The sequence below is a fragment of the Oryctolagus cuniculus genome, chromosome 3 (genome assembly GCF_051225735.1).
Source record: "Oryctolagus cuniculus isolate XC-2025 breed Fujian yellow rabbit chromosome 3, ASM5122573v1, whole genome shotgun sequence".
Taxonomy (NCBI): domain Eukaryota; kingdom Metazoa; phylum Chordata; class Mammalia; order Lagomorpha; family Leporidae; genus Oryctolagus; species Oryctolagus cuniculus.
In genome coordinates this window covers 81,474,862-81,499,247 of record NC_142869.1, presented here as the reverse complement: position 1 = coordinate 81,499,247, position 24,386 = coordinate 81,474,862, and the positions used below count along the sequence as shown (strand labels likewise).

Below are 24,386 nucleotides of genomic sequence, written 5' to 3'. Positions count from 1 at the left end.
GAGGCAGCAGATGACGGCCCAAGTTACAGATGGCCCTCCATGGCTCCCATGTAGGAGACTTGGATGCAGTTTCCTATGTCCTAGTTTTGGCTTGACCCAACCCCAGCTATCATAGGCACCTGGGAAGTAAACTAGCAGATGAAGAGATCTCTTTCTCTCTCCACCTTTCAAATAAATAAATAAATAAAAATGAAAACTATAGGTAAAACAAATTTCTGTAGCTAAAACAGATATCCAGAGAAATTGCTCAATAATTCCTGGCTTTAAGCATTTAAAAAGGGGGGGGGGGCAACTCATTCAGGGCCAAAATGAACATGAATATAGGAAAAATTCCATTAAAAAACAACAACAATAGCAACAACAAATCTTTTCTTTCACTACAATCAAGTAAAGGTTGCTGGAAATCACAGTTGTGAGTATTCACGGATTTTAATATTTATCACAGTCCAGGAAGCTGTTGTGCAAACACCTATGTCCTTGTAGGGTCATTAAGACTGGGTGCAGACTTTCCTTCCCAATGGAAATGCCACTAGACATCCAACTTATCAGCTCTTTCAAGTCAGCCACCTTAAAGATGGATAGTAGTGAGTGGACAAACTGACCAAGAAGATGATCATGCAACATTCTTTGAACTGTGATTTGAAGAGGGGTTAGTCAAATAAAACACATGGGAAATATTTATTTATATTTCTTCCCCCCAAAAGTTTGAGGCTGCTTGGCAAAAATATATGTAACAGCCCAAGTCAGAAACACATGGGGAGTTCCAGGTGAAGGGAAAATAAACCCAGAGGCAGAGTTACTCCATACATTTGTGAATCACAGAGTGATTCCACAGAAATGGCAATGCGGAATGCAAAGTCAACGCAGAACTTTCTAGTAGTCCGAGTAAGAAGGGCAAACAATTACAAAACTGAGTGTCCAGTGGAATAAACTATGGGCTCCATAGAATTTCTGTTTTCACAGTGCTGGGGCCAGGAGCTTCCTCCTGTGAGTCTCCCCAGGGGCCACATCCTGTGTGCAAAGCCTGGTTAAATGAAGGCCTGCAGCACCAGCAACCCATGCAGGCTGAAGTTCTGCAAAGGCAGAGGGCTGTGTCGGTAATATACAAGTGCGGGGATAAAATCCATATTCCCTACAGCAGTGGCTGCTGGATCAGACTCCAAACAAGTGCTTAGGGAGTGCTTCAATTTTCCATTGGAACGTTAATTCTTAGCTTTAAGTTAAAAAACAATCAATGGGAAATGCAACTGAACATGAAAGGTCTTCAAAAAATTCACAGAAAATGCATATTTTAACTTCATTTTCTGTGAGCATTCTGATGTACCCTTGTATATGACATAGCAAATTTGAACAAACTTGATGACATCTACATTAAGCCACTTCAAGGGTGGACACTGGACAAACGTGTTTCCTGTCACCTCTTTGGGCATATGTGAACTTAAAAATGAGTCACTGATTAGGAAAGTTGTAACTTTGTGTGGGTATTCTTCTGGAAATTCTAGTCTGTGCATGTCCATTTGCATAAAGTTGTACAAACGACCTACACACACACATTACACTCAAATGCAAGGCCAAGAGCAGGTTCAACTAGTTGGCACACATCCTCACCATGATCTAACAGCCACTTGTACAACAGTAATCTACCTACCATGGTGAGTCACGGTCAAGTGATATCACTGACAGTACTGATTCTAAGTCTTAGGTGCTTGGAATCTGACTTTTGTATCTATCGTGAGGCATAGGTGTATTATTAGGATTTTAACAGTGACACAAAAACAAATTCTGGTTATTTGCAGCTTTTGGATCAGAATAATTTAAGAGGATACTAAGATACTTAGATACATTAAATTAGAAATGTTGATTCTGTTCTGCTCCAGTCATCCAGGAGCCCTTATCTCAAATTTCTGAGTTAATCAAAACCAAATGACTTCTCTCTGATCAATTTCTTAAGTGCTGTAAATTTGCATTTATAAAATACATAATTTAAAAATATTATCTTTTAAACATTTGTTTATGTAATCATGGTTCTGGGTTAAAGCCCCAGCCCACAGCACCGGCATCCCATATGGGCACCAATTCTAGTCCCAGCTGCTCCTCTTCCGATCCAGCTCTCTGCTATGGCCTAGGAAAGCAGTAGAAGATGGCCCAAGTCCTTGGGCTCCTGCACCTGCATGGGAGACCTGGAAGAAGCTCCTGGCTTCAGATCAGCTCAGCTCTGGTAGTTGTGGTCATTTGGGGAATGAGCCACCAGAAAGGAAGATCTCTCTCTCTCTCTCTCTCTGGCTCTCTCTCTCTCTGGTTCTCTCTCTCTCTTTTACTCAATCTTTCAAGTAAATAAAATAATTCTTTAAAAAAAAAAAGACTTCATTGATTAAAGGGCTGTTCTACTTAAAAAAAAAAATCAAAAGAACAATAGCTTGCTGAAGTACTTCCATTTCAGGTGTGAAGAGATATTGATCCCATCAACCTCAGAGACTGGGTGGAGCCTGTCACCTCCAGCAGTGAGCAGCCTTGTTCACTGGCAATAATGCAATATAATCTAATGCAATACCAACATAATGCACCATAAATATTATTCTTTTCTGTGTGTATCATGACAAAGTTGGAATAAATAATGGACTCCAAATCTTTTAGGCAATTCTTCATAAATGTGATTTCTTATAACAGCTTTTGACAAGAGCAAGGCAGTGGAAAGAATAAGTTCTTTGGCAAGAAACCAAAGTGCAGAAATTTCATATTCATGATTAAGAGGAGCAGAGTGCACAGTAGTTTATGCATTTGTAATTTACACAAACCCAAATAGGTGAGTGTTTCAGGAGACAGGGAATCTAGTTCCGAGTTTGCCATTTCCCAGTCTGTGACTCCAAGAAGGCCATTTAACCCCTAGTGAGCCTTAGCCTACTTAATTATAACACGAAAAGACCAAAACAGAAGCTGTGAACTGAGACTGAACATCAGAATCTCCTGAGAAGCTTTTAAAAACATATAATGATACCAGTAATAGTAGCATGTGCCAAGAAATGTTTGGAGTGTTTTATATTAACCCATTTAGTCCCTAGAAGAACCTGTGTTATAGGCACTATTATTATCCTGTTTTTACAGGTGTGGAAACTGGGGCAAGGAGAGGTTGAGAAATTTGCTCAAGCAAGTGGTAGAGCCGGGTGGCAAGCTGTGAGGCTGGGCTCCTCACCACAAGTGCACGCTATCCTACCCGCCTGTGCGTCTCCGAGTCTTCTGTCTCAGGACCAAACAGAAGGGTCTGGGCAGGCAAGGTTCACCTCTGGTGGGCATTCCTCGTTAACAGCCACAGGACCAGAAGAGATGTAAAGTTCTGTAATTCAGACTAGAGATGAAAAAAGTTTAATCCACTGTAATTAAATGTTAAAATTCTTTTTGCTAGAAAACACCGAACCCAGATTAAGAAAGTAAGGCTTTTAACAGCTAATTGCATGCTGTCAAACCTCAACAAAAGAGAATGAATAAAGGGATAGTAGGGGGAAAAAATCCAAGAAACAAGATATTATCTAGCTAGCTACACATGGTCATTGAAGTAGACTAAAAATTGGAGCAAAAGTTAGACCTTACCTCCCCAAGGCACTGACAATAATTTCATAGTGTATGGCCTGGATTCATAGGTAAAGATGAAACATTTTGCAGATACTCTTGGAAAAGACAGGCACTCCTAGGCGAATGTGCATGCAGGTCCAGTTTGTTTTGTAGGACTACAAATGGTTTTACTTCATCTTTAAAGAAACATGCCTTACTCCACCTCAAAGTTCCTTTGTAAACTTGGAAATCTAAAACTACTCAGGAAAACACTGATAGCCAAAAAAAAAGTTGGTCTCCCGTCCTGGTTCTCTCACTGACATGGGACTTAATAAAGGCAGGAAGCTACTACCACATGAAGGGAAAAACCAGGAAGAGCAGTGGTCCTGGGCCAGCCAGGAGGAAAGCCCACATCCCTGGCAGTGCTAGGAGCCTGGTCAGGACTGTTTGTGTTATGAGTCTGCTTCCTCGCTAATTCTAGATACCCCGTTTATGGAAACCCATCTTCCTCTCCTCCCACTCAGTCCATGGCTTTCGTACAAAACCTGTCTCCAAAAAGCTCCTGTTTAAAGCCAAGTGATTCTAATCAAGGGACTTGCAAAGCACTTCATTAAACAAAAACCAATTTAGAAGAAAGCTTAAACCCCTAACAGTGAACTCTAAAATTTTAGGAAAATAATGTTGGAGAAGAATACAGATCTTCTCAATGATGACCATAAAGACCATCTCCACTGAAAGGTTCACATGCACTGCAAATGGTCAACGAGGAACGAATGACTAGGTCACCTACTCCAGCTGACAAATATGTTTAATTGCTGGTCTGTCTTTTGAGGGAAGATTCACCAGTCTGGAATTGATGTACTACTTCTTTCCTTTCAACAGCTATCCCAAAAGTACACAGGCTCATAAAGCAGACAAACACTAAATTTGAAAGGTTTCCCCTGAGAGTGGATGAGCATTTCCAGGCAAGAATAAAAATAAGCTCTCCTTCCTGACCTGCATATCTGTTAAGGATACTGAACTTCCAGCTTCTGAGACTCAAATGTTACAATCATCTTTGAGTCATCTTGTCCTTGGACCCACCCTCTATTCCACATTCCCTGAAGGGCAAGCCAGGAGGAATTTCTATCACTTATCTTCTCGGGGGGGGCACTTTCCAACCTCTCACATTCTGATCCACCTTAGGTGTGGAGTTCATTCCCTACAGAAGACAAAAACCTGTTTCAAGGTAGAAAATGTGTCTTTCTTACGGCAGTATCTACCAAAAATCACTGGTATAATGCTTAACAAATATGCATTAAATTAGATGAAAATGGGATTTACCTTTTACTTCTTGCCAAAAGTGGCCTCATCAGATTTATACTCAGAGTATAATTATAATGTTCGTAAATGGCCATTATTTTCTAAAGCAGTGTGAAGATTTATGTCAGTGACACCTAAAAAACTTTTCATTTAGTATATGCACAAACCCTCTCCAACACCAGGCAAATGACATTACATATGTTCTCTGTACTGTGCAATTTTGGAGAGCTGTATACAGACAAGTTACTCAGGAGCTAAGCTGCATACAATCCACTATACTAAAAGGAATTACTTTGTTAGCTGTCAGGAAACATGGATTCTCCTCTCTCCTTCTGCCCTTCCTCTGAGCTCTTGATTCTACTGGCCACTCAACTGGACTTCAACGTTAATTTCTCTACAAAATCCTGTTAAATCTATCATGGCTGAGTATCTCTTTTAGAATCCTGGAGAAATGCATCTTTGTAGCATGTGGTAAATGGAGGACCAGGGCTGCTGATGAGAGGAGGAGGAGGAGGAGGAGGAAGATAATGAACTGCATCCAGACTGTACCTGGGAAGCAGTAGCTCAGGAGGGACAGATTGTCTGAGCTGGACTTTCGGCTCCACTGTCACCAGCCATATTGAAAAATCTCTCCCAAGTGCATCTTTGACAGGGGGATAACATTACCCATAAAATTGTTCTAAGGATTAAATGATAAAACACTTGGCATTGTGGCTGGCACTCAGGAAGCAATAGATGAAATGTCAGCTCCTAGCATAGATGTTACATTATACAGCCTTTCTTTGCATAAAGTTAATACGAATGGAAGAAGGGGAAAGACAAAGGAGAGGGTTGTAAATTTCTGAAATTCATGGTACTGCAATAAGGGAATTCTAAATAAAACCAAGGACAACTGCCAAATGAAGATTTTAGAGGCCATTATTTCTGGTAGTCTACCTTCACCTTTGTATAGCAGCTAACACCTCTGAACTTCTGCTACAGAAATCCATAGTTCAAATCTAGGAGCAAGGGATGGAGATACAGTAAATACCACCTGCACTCACGGAAAGGGAGGACAAGATTTTTAGAAAACTTCTTGTGGTTATGATCATTCTTTTCAGCCCCGGCTTTCCAATTAACTTCTGTGATGGCTGATATCAAAAATGACTTGCCGACAGAGTGTGCAGAGTTTGGCCGTGACAAGAGAACGGCTCGTGATCACGCCTCGGAATAGCAAAAAGACATCCTTAGGAAAAAGGTCACTGACAATACGGAGGCTAAATACCAAAACAGCTGTGCGTGCCAGCACATTTTACACTGGGAATAAATTAGAAAACAGACATCGCTGAGACGTTTCTACTAAAATATCCACGGCATGCATATAGTAGGTGGTGGTAATAATTAACATTTGAGGTTCCAACCACTCATGCGGACCCTGAAATCCCTGACCTGCAGTCCGTTTTCATTTTCCTACAGCAGGTACTGGAGTTGTGGGCACTCTAAGCAGAGGGAGGTGAATCTTGCTGCCAGTGAGGGAGCATGGCCCATCTTCTGGGCTTCTTAGATCCATGAGGCTTTGCTCTGCTGGGGAATGCAGCAACTCTCAGGAGTGGGTTAAATACTGTAATGTTTGCAAATTGCAGCTGACAGTTTTAAGGACAAAGCTGAAGAGCAGAGGTGTAAGGGGTATGGTTCTCTCTCAGCAAGCAGTTATTTATTTCATGGGGAATTCTTCATCCTAAAACTATTCTGTGAAACGTTGGGGTTTCCAAAAAGTCTTCAGCTTATACTTTTGCATGTCAAAGGGTACTTTACAAAGTTCATAAGAAAAATGTAATTAAAAGGTAAATTTATTTAGTAGTGCAAAAGTTTTTGAAATCCATGCAGGTTATTCTGATATGCATTTTTCCATTAGCTTTTTGAAGACACCCACAGGCATGGACATCACGTTTTTTAGCACCAAATAAACACCTTTTAATTCCAGTTCTTCACAAACTTTTAAAGTACCCTTGCACTATACATAAAGCACTTTGAAAATTTTTCTTTTCACTCTTTTAAAAGGTTTTCTTTTATTTATTGGAATGGCAGAGGCAGAGGGACAGAGTGGGGTGTGGAGACAGACAGACATAGAGACAGAGAATCTTCCATGTGCTGGTTCACTCCCCAAATATCTGCAACAGTCAGGGCTGGGCCAGGCTGAAGCCAGGAGCGTGGAATTCAAAGCCTACAGATTGGCAGGGATTCAAGTACTTGAGCCATTACTTGTTGTCTCCCAGAAAATGCGTCAGCCGCAAACAGGATGGAAAGCACAGTAGCTGGGATTGGAACTGGCACTCTGATAAGAGATTCTGCTTAAGCTACTCCACCAAAGAGTTAATAGCATTTCTTTAAAGTGCCAGGATTCCTCCGTATCAAGGGAACTAGAGCAACCAACAGGATCAAGAAAATGATTCTCTTTGTGGCTTTCCAGAGAGATGAATGCGAAGACGACTCAATCAAATATCCTGTTGATCCCAAACTCTCAACTCTGCTTTGACATCTATTTGGGAGGGGATCAGAAAGGATCCGGCATTGTGACAGAATGGAGTAAGCCACATGGGATGCTTAACATCCACACTGGAGTGCTTGGGTTCCAGCCCTGCCCCTCCTCCCGCTTCGGCTTCTCACTGATGCTCCTGCGGGACAGCAGATTATGGCTCGAGTGCTTGAGTCCCTGTCACCCATGAGGGAGACCCACATAGCGTTTCAAGCTCCCGACTTTAGTATGGCCCAGCCTTGCCTGATGCATGCACTTGGGGAGTGAAACAGAAGACTTCTCTGTCTTTCCCTCTCATTCTGTCACTCTGCTCCTCAAATAAATGACATTTTCTTAAAAACAATCAAAGATAAGGCATTTGTCTTGTTTCAAATGCAAACTCTTCAACTTACTGGAATACTTACTGGTCTACGAGGAGAGAGTTAAACTGCAACTAATGACTCAACATTTGGCCTCAATAGATTGGAATTCCTTTTTTTAAAGGATGAGACAAAGTCTGAAAACTTCATATGTTAGATCACGCTTTTCTGCAAAATGATCAAGCTCCTTGTTCTAAGCCCTCTTTGTGTTATTTATTACATGTCATCCTATTTTGCTGGCAATAATAGGAACAAGTCAAGTTCCAGAAACCATTCTATTTGTATTTTGTGTACCAAGAATCTAGTATACCAATTTGGAAAGAAGCTTTGAGAGGATAAAAATTAACTGCTTTATAGGACAAAAACATATGGAACTTAAAAGAAATTTCATTATTTATGAAATAAAATATGTAAATGAGTAAGACACATATAATGGTAGTAGAAACAAAAAACTGGCATGTATTTTCTATGATTAGCCATGGAAAACTCATCATCTTAGCTTCTCATTTTGTGAAGATTAAAAAAATTTTTCCAGTCAACAAAGACTATTTTTTGAAAAGGGACACAATGAAAGAACTATTTTTCCACTATTCTATATTTCCAGTATAAATTTTTCTTTTTCTGTCTCTGTCCTTCAAAGAAATCTGATAATTAAAAAATTCACTATAGGGGCCAGCACTGTGGCACAGTGGGTTAATGCCATGGACTGAAGTGCTGGCATGCCATACAGGCACCGGTTCTAGTCCTGGCTGCTCCTCTCCCGATCCAGCTCTCTCTTACAGCCTGCGAAGGCAGTGGAAGAGGGCCCAGGTCCTTGGGCCCCTGCACCCGCGTGGGAGACCCAGAAGAAGCTCCTGGCTCCTGGCTTCAGATCGGCCCAGCTCTGGCCGTTGCAGCCATCTGGGGAGTGAACCAGCAGATGTAAGACCTACCTCTATCTCTCTCTACTTCTCTCTGTAACTCTTTCAAATAAATAAAATAAATCTTTAAAAAAATTCACCATAGTTTTCAGTGCCTTTTAAAATCTAAAAATTCAAATGGCTACAAAGCAAACTTAAACATCCAAGTGGCCACAACACAATCACTTGCTGTTCATTATGACACTAGTAATCATGGCAGCCATGGGCCTAATCACTCAAGATGGACAAGAAAGGATGGTCACTGAAACCCAGGTCAGAAGAAAAAACCCGTTGGCAGGTGGACCATTTAATGAACCTGACTATCTTAGCATTACAGAGCTAAATGGTGATACATGGAGAAATAAAACAACCATTTCAAGTTGCCCATTTTCCTGTTAGTTGCCCTAATTTCTTACGACAATCAAAACAACTTAAAAATATTATCTTACAAATCAGTGTTCCACAAACAAAAACAAACAATAAACTAATAAAATCAGTGGGACAGACTAATGGCAGACTAATGGCTTCAGAAAAGCATTCTGGGTTAAGTGGCCTTATCTGTGTGAACCACAAATAACAGCATGGTGGGGGGGGGGGGATCTCAGGAGCACAGGAAGAGGCCAAAGTTCAGGGTGCAAGAGAAAACCCCTGAGTCGATGCCTTTCCCCTGCTGCCTCTACTACTGCAACTTGAGTCTTCTCTGTATGGAGAGGGAAAATGCTCCAGTCACTTTTAATCATGCTGGAGAACCACTGTTCCCGTGTGTAACCCCCTCCCCTGTTTCCTGGGTTTCCTCTCCCATTTCCATTCCTATCACATCCCTGGGTCCGCATCATCTCTCAGCCATGCACGTCTCCTCCTTCTCCAAGCCAGCCTTGCCACTTTTGTCAGAACTGCACTGTGAGAGCAAGAAAAGAGATGAATTCTTCTCTTCCTCCACCCCATGGCTAGCTTCTCTGTACCCAAAGGATAAACTCAAAAACCCCTGAGCTTCTTAATTCAAGATGCTAAAAATATCTTCCAACCTGCATCTCCACTGTTTCCTCCATACCCACGGTCTCCAAGCTGGTCACCAGGAGACCAGATTAACAACTGCTGGACGCCACTGATGCACCCAGAAGCCTTTTTCCCTGTGTTTTTTTTAATTTTTTTTTTTTTTAACATGCAAGCATTCTCAAGCCTCTGGGCTGTTCTTGAGGCCTGAAGGACACTATTTCATTGTTCATGAAATTTTCCTTGTCCTTTAAGGCCAAGGACTTAGCAGGGCATCCTTGTCAACTTCTCCCTAAAAGCTAACCCAATCTTCCCACATGAGAGTCAAGGTTACCTGCGTTCTCCCAGAATAAGGCACTGATGGTAACTCTGACTTCATTCTGTCTTAAGTTAAGCTTGGTTGCTTATGTCTACCTATGCTGACCTGTGGTGCTTTTCTGCTTCACCTCTTACAATCTTTATTGTGTTCAAAAGAATGGGGTAAACCTGCAGAGAACAGAAAACAAATGTAAGGAAATAAAAATGTATTGGATATTGCAACCAGGGAAACATTATATTTCAGAAACACTTTCTTTTAATTAGTAACAGGTTCTCATACCATAAACTAGGTTTAATTTCACTTTCTTTTACTGTTCTTGAAACAAATTAGAAATCTACTGAATGAAAAGAAACTTGTGCACGGAGCATCGGTTCAGAAAGTGAGAGGGAATAGAACCTCCTTGTGTTTTAATATCATAAACCTTCCTCCTGTCAAGCAAGCTGCCATACACTGTGCTAGCGGACTTTTTCATATGACTATCACAACTACCAGCATCTTGAAGCTGCCCAGCCCCAGCCAAGAGACTCACACACCTCTGCTCCCACCGCAAATCAAGAAGAGCTGTGGCCCAAGCCTTGCATAGACACTATTTTTAACCTACAAGAGAGGGAGCCTGGATGGCACGGAAGACTTTGCGTGCTGTAATAGCTACTTTGACAGGAATGTATTGGGTGGCCGTGGGAGGCTCAAACTACTCTTTCGTAAGTACCAAACCAAGGGCCCAAGGGAGAAGAAAATGGAAAGTATGTTCACATAACCTAATTCCCTGGCTTCCCCGGCTTGCAAAATCAAAATCTGGCAGGTGGCATTTTTTCTTACTTTTAAATGTAAGGCTAGAGGTAATTTAAGCTTGTTTGAGTAGTTAGGATTCAGAGGTGCAAAGGAGTAGGGCGAGAGGGACCCATACTTGTTCAGTGACAACTGCGTTCCAGGCAGGGCACCAGTTGCTTTACTTATATAGTATTACTCGCTTTAATCCTGATCACAACCTTACGTTTGCTGAGAGAGGACTTCAACAAGTTCTCAGAAAACGGATACTATCAAAAATCTAGGCATAGATTTCAAAATATATTTTCCCCCAAACTTATGCTTAACTTCATTTTTCAAGAAACTTTCTGAAATATGCAACGTGGGGGCCATGTGGTGGGCTAGTGTCAGAGAATTGGGTATTTGCCTCGCACTGAGACTGATAAGTGCAATTTCAAATTCCCGCAGCCCTGACTTGGAAGATCTTATAAGCCAGATGTGGAACCTTTGAAGACAATGGGTCATTACCTCTATACGCTGTCACAACTGTTCAACGGCACAGGCTCCTGGAGGACAGAACTGTAGGCAGCAGCAGGAGCAATTCGCTCTCCCTTGTCCCCACTCTAGGGAACAGGGACAGAGAAAAAAGGTAGACAGGCCAAAGCGGCATCCACGGGGACCTGGTGCCTGAGACGACAACAGGAAGCAGACAAGGACTGCTCCCACGTTTCAAGTTTAAGAGACTAAATCTGGAAAAGTGAAAGCATTAAGAGAGAGCTGGCAATATTGATTTTGAAGTACAAATAAAATATTCAGAAGGAAAATGTGTAGAAAATTGACAGGAATGGAGACTAAAGCCGAGAGGATGCGACTAGAGGGATCCAGAAGGAAACACAGACACCAGCAGAGCCAAGAGCCAAGAGGAGAGTGGACATGAGTGGACACAGAAGCTGCAGTTTTGTCTGAGACCCTGAAGGTAAAAGGCAAACAGTTACAGAGACAAGAAAGTGGAAGCAACGAGAACCCCAGACTCATCCGTCTAGAAAATTCGCCAGAGACGTTTGCATGAGCTTTTTCCTGAAAAAACATGTATTAGACAAATACCACGTGTGAAACAAGCACAGTCAATGGGAGTGTGTGTTTGGCTTGATTTTTAGAGGAAGGAGAGGATTAAGAATATCTGAAGGTCAAGGGGTAACCGATAAGTCCTTTCTGCTACCCAGATCATTCCACTTCCTCAACTTGCTGTGTCACTTGTGTCACTAGAAAGGTACACTCTAATAGATAAACTTCTAGAAACAGGGAGCCAAGCTGCAGCAGCCTGGGGAAGTCCTGAGATCCCAAGATTTCCCATGCATGCTTCAAATTTTAGAACTTAGGTAGGATGAGTGGGATTCTTCCATTAAATGTTCCTAGAAGGTATGGCTATACGACACAGCAGTGAAGACACTGCTAGGGACATGTGTAGCCCACACTAGAATGCTTGGTGTTGAGTCCCAACTCTGCTCTCATCCCAGCTTCCTGCCGATGCATGTGCTAATGCATACCCTGGAAGGCAGCAGGTGATGGCTTAAGCGGTTGGGTCTCTGTCACCTACAACGGAGACCAAGAATGAATTTCTGGCTCCTAGAATCAGCCTCGTCTAGCTTTAGCTCTTATGAGTACTTAGGAAGCAAACTAGCAGATGAGAGATACTCTGTCTCTGAAATAAAAATGTTAAACTAAATGGTCCTACAAGTGCATCTACTTTGAATCTATACTACCCAATGCTTACCAATGTCACCACTCTGTCTGATCCTCACTGCTCATCTCCCTACTACAGCAACATAAAGGGGCTGCCTTCCAGCCTGAGTCCCCTCCTATACACACTCCCATCCTCTCCACTGTGGTGGGCTGCACTCCTGGTGTCATGAGTTTCTCTCTTTTTTTTTTTTTTTTTTTGAGATTTACTTATTTATTTGAAATTCAGAGTTACACACAGAAGGAGAGAGAGAGAGAGAGAGAGAGAGAGAGAGAGAAGGAAGGAGGGAGGGAGGGAGGGAGTCTACCATCTGCTGGTTCACTCCCCAATTGGCTGCAACAACTGGAGCTGTGCTGATCTGAAGCCAGAAGCCAGGAGCTTCTTCTGGGTCTCCCACACGGGTGCAGGGGCCCAAGGACTTGGACCATCTTTTACTGCTTTCCCAGACCATAGCAGAGCGGGATCGGAAGTGGAGCAGCCGGAACTTGAACTGGCGCCCTTATGGGATGCCGGCACTGCAGGTGGTGGCTTTATCTGCTACACCACAGCAACAGCCCATGAGTTTCTTACTTTCTCAATGTTATTCTTTCTAACATCAAGTATCCTATGTTCTACTCCACAGAGTTTTAAAAAATAATTCTTATTTCTCTCTTTAGTTTTTTTCAAATGTTCATATATTTGCCTTTCTTTAAAAAGAAAGTTAATATATTTATTTGAAAAGCAGAGTGACACTGTAAGAGTGACAGCAAGAAAGAGAAATACTTTCCACTTCTGTTTCATCCCCCCCCCCCCCCCGTCCCCCCATATCCACAACAGCTGGGGTTAGTTGAGCCAGGAATTCTACCCAGGTCTCCAACAGGGGAGAAAAGAAAGCCAGTACTTGGACCATCATCTGCTGGTTCTCAAATCTACAGGAAGCTGGATGGGAAGCAGGGAGTAGCAGGGAGTGGGACCAGGAACTCAGGCTGCCTCACAAAGTCTGCCTCACACTTGCCTTTAAACTTCACATACTGTATGAAACTGGGCCCAGGTCTCCTGGAGAGCCAAACCTCTTGTTTCAAGTGCTGCCCCTCCCCAGTTCAGTCTCATCAGGTCAGTTTGTAATTACGATGCCAATTTTTGGTTCTAAAATGTTTTTTTTTGTTTCTCTTGATGAGCCAGGGATTTACATTCCACCTTTTCTGAGAAGTTCCTGATATTAACTTTTCCAAAATCTCTAATTAGGTCCACTGGGTTTTTTAAGCAGTAGGATGAGTCACCTTCCCATAAGGTTCCTGTCACTTCTATGTCACCAACCAGCTATTCTTCATTGAAAATGATTAAGACCAGAACAGGAATGCCCTTTTTTGGTTTCTCTACATTCTAAGACAGAAAACTGTCAGCAAGTCAAATCCGGTGATTACTAGATTCTCTGTATTAAATGGAATAAAGCTTCTAGATTTTGAGATAGAATTCGCTATTTTTGCTGCATCTTGATTTTGTACGATACACATAAAAACACTATCATCAGAGTTTAATATCAGCACTGAGATTTTGTAAGAGACTTCTTTGTAAACGACAAGAGACAGAGTGGCAAACAGTTACTGCTGCTATCGATAACAGCAAAGAGAGCAATGTTCATACAAGTTAAGAAAATCCATATACATCAAAGAGACCGATAACAAAAAAGGAGTCAATATTCGAGGCAAAAAATGATAAAATATTCTTCCACCACACTTGAAATGTGATTTGATTCAATAAAAACATTACTGGTTCAATTTCTCAATTGAATATATGAATACAATTGAGTGCATAAAGCATGGTATTACTCAATTATTTTATGGGCTTTTTTTTAACGCTGTCTTCTTGATTCTTGATGTCAACACTCCTATAATTCTAAACTAGCTAAGGAACAATTTGTCTTTTGAAATCCTCTTCCCTACTTGTACACCTCAAGAATCCAGGAGTTAGCAACGTTCTTTTGTTTCCTATGAAGTTATATTTTTAGCTCCTTAGACTTTATGGCGCTCTTTCTACCTGTAATTATGCTGCACAAGCATCAGAAGACGCCAATGAAAGGCCAGCAGCAGACAAGATAGCAAAAGGCCTATTTGTGGTCTTGAACAGCTGCAGCAGGGCAGGGCTTGCCTGGCAGGGCTCCCACTGCCTCTCACCAGGCAGGATAAACCCCAAGGGCTGGACTTGCTTTCAGAGTAGACCCTACCACAGGCCATTATTTCATCGCCTCACAAGTCCACCAGGGCTGAGCAAAAGGGTGACATGAGAAAGGAACAAGAGGTTTCGGAGTAATAGCCTTCTAGAAAGTTCTTCAGGTTCTAAAGAGCCACCACCTACTGTCCTACACCTCCTCTTTCAAAATGAAGCAAAAACTACCACTGATGCCTCAGAGAAGGTCGGGGTGACTTTTAGTTCCAATTTGGGAAAATCGCCCAAGTTAGTTTTGAATGTTTTTCCTTAAAGAAAAAAAAATAAAAGAAGTAAGGAATCCGCATTTTACCCAAGGCCAGGGAAATGAGATGCTCTGCAACGGGAACACCTTTCAGGGACTAGGGAACACTGTCAGTCAGTTCTCACAGTTAAGCAAAATTCCTTTTGTAAAGGACCATTATTGTCTTCAGACAAACAAAAAGTGCTGCTGTATGTGTAGGTTTTTATAGCTCAATGCCATTTGATGGTTTTAGTCTTTACACAATGATCATGGCTGTATACAGTGCAGCTAGTGCCGTAATTTAAATTAGTGCTTTCATTCTCAGCTGCTAATGTAATTGCAGTAAAGGAGCAAATTTACATTCTATTCATCCACAACATTAGCATATAATGCACATTTCCTTTAGAACTTTATGCAGTCACACACACATCTCTTCATAAGATTCGGAAAGGGTGGAAGTGGTTCTTATTCCCAAAGAGGTGAGGGTGAACAACCGGGACCACGGAACTACTGGTGCTCATCAAGACACACTAGCACCAAGCTCACTGAAACTAAGACCTTCACATGCAGATAGGATGAGGCTGGCTGGCTAGCCACCTTTCTCACAAACAGTGACAGCTCAAGTTTCTCATGGAGGACAGACTGGACCCCAGACGTCCACCAGAAATCAGCACTCCTGAAAACGATCTAAGCACAGATTTTTTTTTTTTTTAATTCATATTTTACTTCTCCAATTCCAATAAAGTTGAATTCTATTGAATTATTTTGTTAGATAAGCACCCTGCTCATGTTTCCACTAAGTGCCCAAGACCTTGGAAATTCATTTCTCTATGACACTAAGGGTCCACAGCGTTGTCTCCTAACCCTCTCCAATAGCACGCTTTGCATCACTCTATCACAGGACCCAGGAAACATTCAGCAGCTGAAACAACAAGAACAACCACTACTTACGGTTGACAGAGCTTCACAAGGTCCTGGTCGGTGGTGTTGGGGGGCAGTCCTCGGATATAGAGGTTCGTTTTGCTTAGCTGATCCCATCCTGAGTTGCTACTGCTGCTACTGTTGTTATTACTGCTGGTGGTGCTGGGACTGGGAGGGGCCATGGGGTGGGCTGGGACCAGAGACTGCTGGAAAACAAAGATCAGGAGCATTAGCTTGCTAGGCCCCAGCACCACGCAGAGGCCAAAGGAAAATGACACTGTCTGGACCCAAGTGCAGACCACCTGGAACCACGCTGCTGTCTCAACTTTAATTTACACTTTCAAAAGATCTGCTCATTCTACTAAAAAACACAAGCAAACTCTCCTTCAACGTGAAAGTAACAGGATTTTACTCAGTAGAAAAGAACTCTAGGTGTACCTTAAATACGACTAAATTTGTACAGGATTAACCCATTAACACATTTTAAGGAATACACCTACTGAGATTCAAAATTGCATGAGGTCCTATGATGGTAATTTAGATACACTGGACTTTTGTAAAACTTTCCAAATTCTGAAGAACAACTGATTGAGTGTCACTGATTAACTTTATTAAGATGATTTGTCAAAAAAAGTAGAGTGTAAGAAACTTAATTTCAATCTAGATTCCCAAATAAGCACTTCACCCTCCTCTCAAGAGCGGCACAGGACTTCCTTGAGGCACCTGGATTAGAGGGACAGGCTGCTGCCTTTCACTCTGGCCAACCTTGTGAAATTTAACCCCTGTAAGACTGCTGGAGTCTTTGGAAAGCTTCCCAGTGCGTGCAGCAACCATCACAGCTCTTGTAAAGCTGGCAAACCAAGGGCTTGGGCTGGTTTTACAAGCAGCAGCCACCTAGGAAGAATGTCTGAAACTGTACGTGCACCGGATCATTCTCTGTGAACTGCGGAGCCAGGCCACAGCTCTCTGACCCCACACCACACCCGTGACTTTGAGGAAGTGAGACAGCTCAGCTTCCTACACAACCCAGGGTCCTCACAGCAGCAGGATGGCAATGCTCTCACCTCACATTCAATAACAAACACACTAAAGGACATCACTCACACTAGCCACTTGAACTTATAAAATGAAACAGTCACTAGACAATCCATAAAAAATGTCATGTTGTAAGAGTTTAACTTTTACTACCACAGACAAGAAAACTACACATACAGAAGATGAAATAATTCCACAGTGGCAAGTTCAAAAACGAACCCTCGCTGCGCTTGTCAGCTACCCACCATCAATTCCTGGTCCTGCACGCAGCTTCTGCCACGATCATCCCGATTCCATAACACGCTCACATACTAGGATCCCCGGAATTTAGCCATGCAACCATTTCTTCTGGTCCTATGCCTTCCAGACTCTGCTTCCCATTGTCCAGAGTCCTTATGGAGATATCATCGGAGCCCAAGGACCAATATATCGAAAGTGGTTTCCTCTTGGAGGTACAGTAGAAGAAGGGCTGACAAACAGTCAACAAACGCAGAGGTGCTATTTTATTGAAGGCTGAATTTGCACTGAGAACATCAGAACGACTTAGCTCAAGAACAAAACCTGCCTAAGTTCACATTCTAGCAAATCTATCTGATTCATGCCCTTAATAAGTAGTTGAACTCATATCCTTTCTCCACACCACTGCCTTTCCCCCAGGGGCTAAAGATGGCAGTTTCTAGATATAATACTAAGACTAAGCTCCCTCTCCCTCGCCCTGCCACCAGTGACACTTGACACCCTCTGGAGTCACTCAACTGCTAGCTGCATTTCCCCTACTCTTCACATCAGTGAGAACCAAGGTGCTAGGAAGTAATATCTTTGCCTCCTGGTCCAAACCTCTGATGGACACAGGGAACTTGCAGCTGCAAACAGAGCTAGACAAGACTGAAGCTGAAAGCTTGGTGGAGTAGCATCTGAGAAGCCATCACTGACACAAACCACGCCGTTTGCCATTCACAAGAGGGCTCACCATGTTGTGGCAGTCGGCGGACGAAACACAGACACACAGGGTGAGACTCGGAGAAGCCAGGAAGAAGCCGTGGGTCATGGCCAGCCCCACCTCTTAGCGGAACTCTATCAACCTCACACAATGGAGCTAGCAGATATTTTATTTTTCTTGCCATTTAAATTGTATTTTATTTGAGATACAGAGAAAGGAGGGAGAGACAGACAGACACAGACTGCCCATGCAATGGTTCTCTCTAAATTGCCCTCAACAGCTGGGACTGAGCCAAGTGGAAGCCTGGAGCTGGGAACTCAAACCAGGTTTCCCCAGTGGGTGGCAGGAGCCCAACTACTAGAGCCATCACCCGCTGCCTCCCAGAGTCTGCATCAGCAGGAATGCGGGAAAGAAGCCAGGACTTGCACTCGGGCACCCCGATGTGCGACACAGCATCTCAACTGCCAGGACAAGCACCCACCCCGCAGCAGGCATTTTTTTTTAATCTGACTCAAATCTTTTTGATATTGTATGAGCCTTGACTTTTTGAAGATTTTATTTATTTATTTGAGAGGCTGAGTTACAGAGAGAGAGAGAGAGAGAGAGAGAGAGAGAGTCTTTCATCTGCTGGTTCACTCTCCAAATGGCCATAATAGCTGGAGCTGGGCCAATACAAAGCCAGGAGCTTCTTCCGTGTCTCCCACGTGGCTTCAGCACTTGGGCCCAAGGACTTGGGCCATCTTCCACTGCTTTCCCAGGCCATAGCAGAGAGCTGGATCAGAAGAGGAGCAGCCAGGATATGAACCAACACCCATATGAGATACTGGCACCACAGGCAGAGGCTTAGCCTACTATGCCACAGTGCAGACCCCAGTGTCAGATATTTAAAAGATGGTATTACAATTCTGCATCCACCTGAAACTCGGCTTTTGTCTAGGCTGGAAATGGGAGTGCTGCCTGTGGAACTATGCTACTAAAAAGACACATGTGGGGTATAATTATTTTGAAGAGTATTTGGACATGAAAGTACTAAGTTTTTGTTTGTGCTGCTACTTGTGACAGCAGGACCATGATTCCCATTTCTGACTGCACCTGGCTGACTATAGGGGTTGGCCAGGGGTCTGTATTTGCTACAGTAACAGTTCTCCAATGTGGGAAGTGGGTGGGGAGCATGGGCCAGGGCATTTCAAAAGTCTGTGGAAAAATCCAACCAACAGGTAATTTAGTGCCCTGGGTTCTAGTCCCGGTCAGGGCGCCAGATTCTGTCCCAATTGCTCCTCTTCCAGGCCAGCTCTCTGCTGTGGCCCAGGAAGGCAGTGGAGGATGGCCCAAGTGCTTGGGTCCTGCACCCACATGGGAGACCAGGAGGAAGCACCGGGCTCCTGGCTTCCGATCGGTGTGGCGCCAGCCGTAGCAGCCATTTGGGGAGTGAACCAATGGAACTCTGCTTGTCAAAAAAAAAAAAAAAAAAAAAAAAAAAAAAAATCCTGCACACTTTTGTCATAACGCATCTTCCATGAATCTTTTGAAGACCCCCTCATGCAGCCTGTGACTCCATGCCTTCCCTTCCAGCTTCACTATTAGGAAGTGAAATCTCCCAGTGTTCTGAGCCCAGGGAAGACAAGGGGTCCCCACTCCAGCAAAGGGCTCCCGGCCTCGGGGCAGATCTTACACAGAACAAGAGTTCTCATTTAAATTTCATCTGAATTTTTTTTTTTTTTTTTTTTTTTTTTTGGACAGGCAGAGTTAGACAGTGAGAGAGAGAGAGACAGAGAGAAAGGTCTTCCTTTTCCATTGGTTCACTCCCCAAATGGTTGCCACAAATGGAAGCCAGGAGCCAGGTGCTTCTCCTGGTCTCCCATGGGGTGCAGGACCCAAGCACTTGGGCCATCCTCCACTGCACTCCCTGGCCACAGCAGAGAGCTGGCCTGGAAGAGGGGCAACCGGGACAGAATGTGGCGCCCCAACCGGGACTAGAACCTTGGGTGCCAGCACCGCAGGCGGAGAATTAGCCTAGTGAGCCGCGGCACTGGCTCATCTGAATATTAACTCCTTCTCAGGACTAGCTGACAACAGAGAAAAATACGTGAAAGAAAGAAGCACGGAATTAATTTGTCAATTTTTTTTCTTACTTTCTGGTGGAGAAATATTTTGATTGAAGATTAAGTTTTATTAACTTATTGAGACTAAAAACCTAAGTTTGAAAAAGGACTGGACACATGTTTAAAGAAAAGTCAAACACCATAAATCCACTTACTACTGAATATGCTGAATGGGTTGATAATAACTGTAGTAGTATGAGTAATAGTTCATGTGATATACTGCATATGTACTACATGCCCAGCACTGTGATTAGTACTTTATAGGCATTATGTTACTTAGTTCAGTAGGACAGCTCCACTATTGTTGATTAGTAAACTGAGTCTCAGGACAGGTTAAGTAATATGCCAAGGTCACACCTTTAGAAAGAAGAAGGGCTGGAACTTGAACCCAGATCTGACAGACAGCAATGCCAGTGCCTTCAAACAGGGCTCCAAATTCCCTTCTATTTCCTCAATGTCCTATTTATATTCTTAAATTTTCTGTGACCATCCTTCCTGCAACCTAACTACCAAATGTTAGTTTCTCAGAAATGTAGCACTGAATACCATTGACTGCTATGTTCCTGTGTTTGTTTTGTAAACTTTTACTTATTTATTTGAAAGGCAAGGCAGAGTGACAGGGAGGGGAGAGAGAGAGGGAGCTGGGGAGAGGCTGATCTTCCATCTGCTGGTTCATTTCCCAAATGCTCACAGAGGCCAGGGATGGGCCAGTCAAGCCTGGAGCCAGAAGCTCCATCTGGACCTCCTAACCTGGGTGGCAGGGACTCAAGGGCCCCTTAGCAGGAAGCCAGCTCAGAAGCAGAGGAGCCTGGGTCACGAAAGGCACTGATATGGGATGCGGATGCCCCAAGCACCGGCCTGACCCGCTATGCCACAATGCTTACCCCCACCCTGCCCCCCGCCTTTTTAAGGAAGGAGAAAAGCACCTCAGACTTAATTTAATGAGCACATAGCCAGCTAGTGCTTTTTTAAAAGCAAGGCTAGTTTTTTTTTAGTGGTTTTGAAATTCCACCTTATAAACCTTTTCAATGAAAAATTAATTATGCAACCAACTTTTGAAAGTTATAGCATACTGCGGCTAAACATTAGACTGCATTTTGGGAGAGCAGGACTTAAAACAGTGAAGAATTAAACACTCCTGGACCAAAATGCAAATACTGACGAGCTTAACTCCAGCTTCAGAACTCTGATATGTTTAAAACGATGACACTCTGCAGTTATGTGTCCTGATGGCACAAATGGCAAACTTAAATAAATCTACAAAAAATATTTTACCAGATTCCACTTGCATCCCTGGTTTTTCTTTTTCATTTTTGCATCTCAAAACTCCTAAACTGCATCCCTGTGGATGCAGCTTCGGGACGGTTTAAAAAATTCAGTCCAGTTAGGGAACTCAGTGGCTAGCTGACCACAGCCAAGTGCCTACCCATCTCCAAAGAGCCCAGGAGCCTATCTCAGTACCCTGCAGCCTAATTTCAATGCTTAAAGTCAGGTAAACACTCTCTATTCTGTTTATCCATGGACAAGGGAAATAGCTAATTCAGCTTTTACGATTAAATTTATCTGGACTTAAACACATGCCAAAATTGATAGAAAATCAATCCAATGGCAAATAAATAGGGTGGCTGTCGTAGCAGATCTCTACACTGCCTAGCAGGAGTGGTAAGGCACCATCAAGAAGAGTGCTCCGGGGCAGGCACTGTGGTGTAGTGGGCTAAGCCTCTGCCTGTGGTGCTGGCATCCCATAGGGGTGCCGGTTCATGTTCTGGCTGCTCCTCTTCTGACCCAGCTCTCTGCTATGACCTGGGAAAGCAGAAGATGGCCCAAGTGCTTGGGTCCCTGCACCTATGTGGCAGACCCAGAAGAAGCTCCTGGCTCCTGGCTTCAGATCAGTCCAGCTCCAGCCATTGCGGCCATCTGGGGAGTGATCCAGTGAATGGACGACCTCTATCTGTAACTTTGCCTCTCAAATAAATAAATCTTAAAAAAAATTTTTAAAAGGAGGAGAAGGAGAGGAGAGGAATGCTCATCAGCACCCAGAGAAGCCAGCACTGAAGGAGGACTTCTGTGTCCACAGCCCTCAGGAAACACTTCCTGTGTGGGCAGCACTCTGGGAGGAAAGACTTCTCATCTGAAAGGCTCACTGGGATGCCTACACTACAGTTCTACTTCCCCTCTCTCCATCGCGTCACCCACCATCCAACACCACACTATGCAGTCTCTTCTGGATAAGGCTAAAGGTCCTTTAGAAAAGAAGCAGAATTAATCATGCATGAAATTATATAGCCATCATTAGTGGCCATAAACCTTGTTACTGAATTCTATTCAGCAAAGACAATAAATGAAGACTTAGGGACCAGCATCTGTACCTGGATTCACTTCTCACTCTGACTCCAGCTTCCTAATAATACAGAACCGGGAGCAAGTTCTGGCCCAAGTACTTGACTTCCTGCCACCCACATGGGAAACTGAATTCTCGGTCCCTGAGGCTGGCCTTCCACAGCTGTTGCAGTCATATGAGGAGTGAATCAGTGAATGACAGCTGTCTGTCTCTCTGCTTCTCAAATAAATACATTTTTAAATGAAGACTCATCATTTTACACTCTATTGTTTCATTTTCTATTGCTAATTGCCTAAAGAGTGCTCTAACCAACTTAGAGCTGCAGCTATCCCACTACCCTTTGCCCCCACTTAGCAATTTCCCTAAGAATTTCAGCATATTTTAAAAGGAAAGGCAACTTAGGACTTAAGGCTACCATCCTTGAAGGGATAAAATACTCACCCTGTGGTCCCTAAGCACACACACCACTACCACCAACACCTGGAACAGCAGGGTGGTTTAGTACACCAATTCTTTGCCTTATCCAGAAGCAAAACAATCACTACAGCTGCTTCTGAGAGCAGAGAGAAGCCCGGGACTGTCACCGTTTTCACCAGGAGACACTCGCAGCCTGTCAGCTGGCAGGAACACAGCACGCTGTAGGGACGCTGTATACTACTCTAATTTTCATACGCGGCTTCCTCACTGTACGCTTTCAAGAAATGACAGAAGTTAATGATTGAAGCAAGGTAGCCATGCGTGGATGGGGGTACCCAAATGGGCCAGTTTTACTTCTTTGTTTCCTTTCAGCCATCTGAGTGGCCGAAGCAGAGCTGGCTATGGTGGCTTGGAAAGAGCAGTTTGAGCCCAAGAACTGGAAAAGCCGAACTGAGAAGTGTGAGGCGAATGTGAGAGCTGAAAAACTGGCTGGAAGCAGTTGCACTCTGGGCATATCAGGGAAAGAACGGCTGAGGCCGGGAAGCTGCAGAGCGGCACCTAGATTGAGGAAGAATTAGAGAGCCCCTTTCCAGTGCCTCAACCATTCTTAGAGCACTGACGGAGAAATAGCAAGTACCCCAAACTAAAAATCACCCAGTGAATGCCACTGGCTCTGCTACCTTCACTCTCCCCTGTTTGGAAATAAACTTTGCAACATGTCTCCAGGCCCTGAAACTAAGCACCAGATTGTAAATATTTTCTTGCTGAATTAAAGCCTCTCAAAGGAGAGGGGTCCGTGTTATATTAGCTATTCAAATCTAATCCAAAAATAAAAACTCCCCAGTAGGCTTTTCCAATTAATTCTCCAAGATCTCTATCAAAGCTGATCCTTGCAATATCCACAAAGAAATCTCTTTACCTAATTCATGAAGAAACCATCATCTTAAACTCTAGATGAAAGAAATGCGTATAAGACATGCACTGTTGAACACAGCATCACACGCTGGATGGAGACCATGCTGCAGGTGGGAAAAGGCGTGAAACCAGAGGGGAAGGTTCCTTAGGGATTAAGCCAACTGAGACGTAGCACTTGGGAGGGGGGTGACAATTAGACAGGGTATGCGGTTGTTGGTAATCCAGGGTAGAAAACATACATTAAATACAATATGTAGCTTCTAAGGCAAATTTTTCTTCTGGATCCACTAAGAAAGGAGATTCCTTATCACTCAAACATCTTGCGCAAGTCAGTTCTAGGTTCCTGCAAATCAGCCCAACAGTGCTGTCCCTTTGGAAGCTCCTTCCAAGAACCCCAGTGATTCACCAAGCTGTTCCCAGCACTCCAGCTTTTTGTTCCTTCTGGATTTATAACACCATTTATAAATGGCAAGGGGGTGGGCCAGAAATAACGACCCACACGGAGATCCCAGACTGAGTGCGGACATTGCATTTAAGTTCTTCACCAGAAAACAGGAGGGCTAAGAAAGAAAATAAAGGGCCTAAAGCAATGGTTCCAAAACTTCCTTGCTAGGGACACAGTCTTCCGAAGGAAAAGCTTTTCTCAGCGGCACCCTTAATGGAATCGCAGGTAATGGTAGGGGAGGGTGCAGTTTCTAATATTACTAAGAGTTCACCCAGGAGCAGATCGGGGGGGGGGGGGGGGGGGAGGGTGAAAGGATGCAGACAGGCTGAAGAGGGCCCGAGGCAAGAAGTAGACATAGGGTGAGTCTTTCTGTTTATTTATACTAAAAAAATGACTGGATGGAAGAATTCGAATATCCAGA

At 43.5% G+C, this 24,386-nt stretch overlaps 1 protein-coding gene across 16 annotated transcripts in view; it reads right to left on the bottom strand.

Moving 5' to 3' along the window:
• The window catches only part of RBMS1 (RNA binding motif single stranded interacting protein 1), a 239,176-nt gene that overhangs the window by 90,007 nt on the left and 124,783 nt on the right, over window positions 1-24,386 (bottom strand). For 8 of the 16 annotated variants that reach the window (XM_070070773.2, XM_070070770.2, XM_051849537.3 and 5 more), the window contains exon 2: window positions 15,801-15,973. In XM_070070773.2, coding sequence (XP_069926874.1) covers window positions 15,801-15,973 — 173 coding nt within the window. Of the gene's footprint in view, window positions 1-15,800; window positions 15,977-24,386 lie in introns of all 16 variants that reach the window. The other 8 variants (XM_051849535.3, XM_051849539.3, XM_070070766.2 and 5 more) reach the window with 1 other exon arrangement.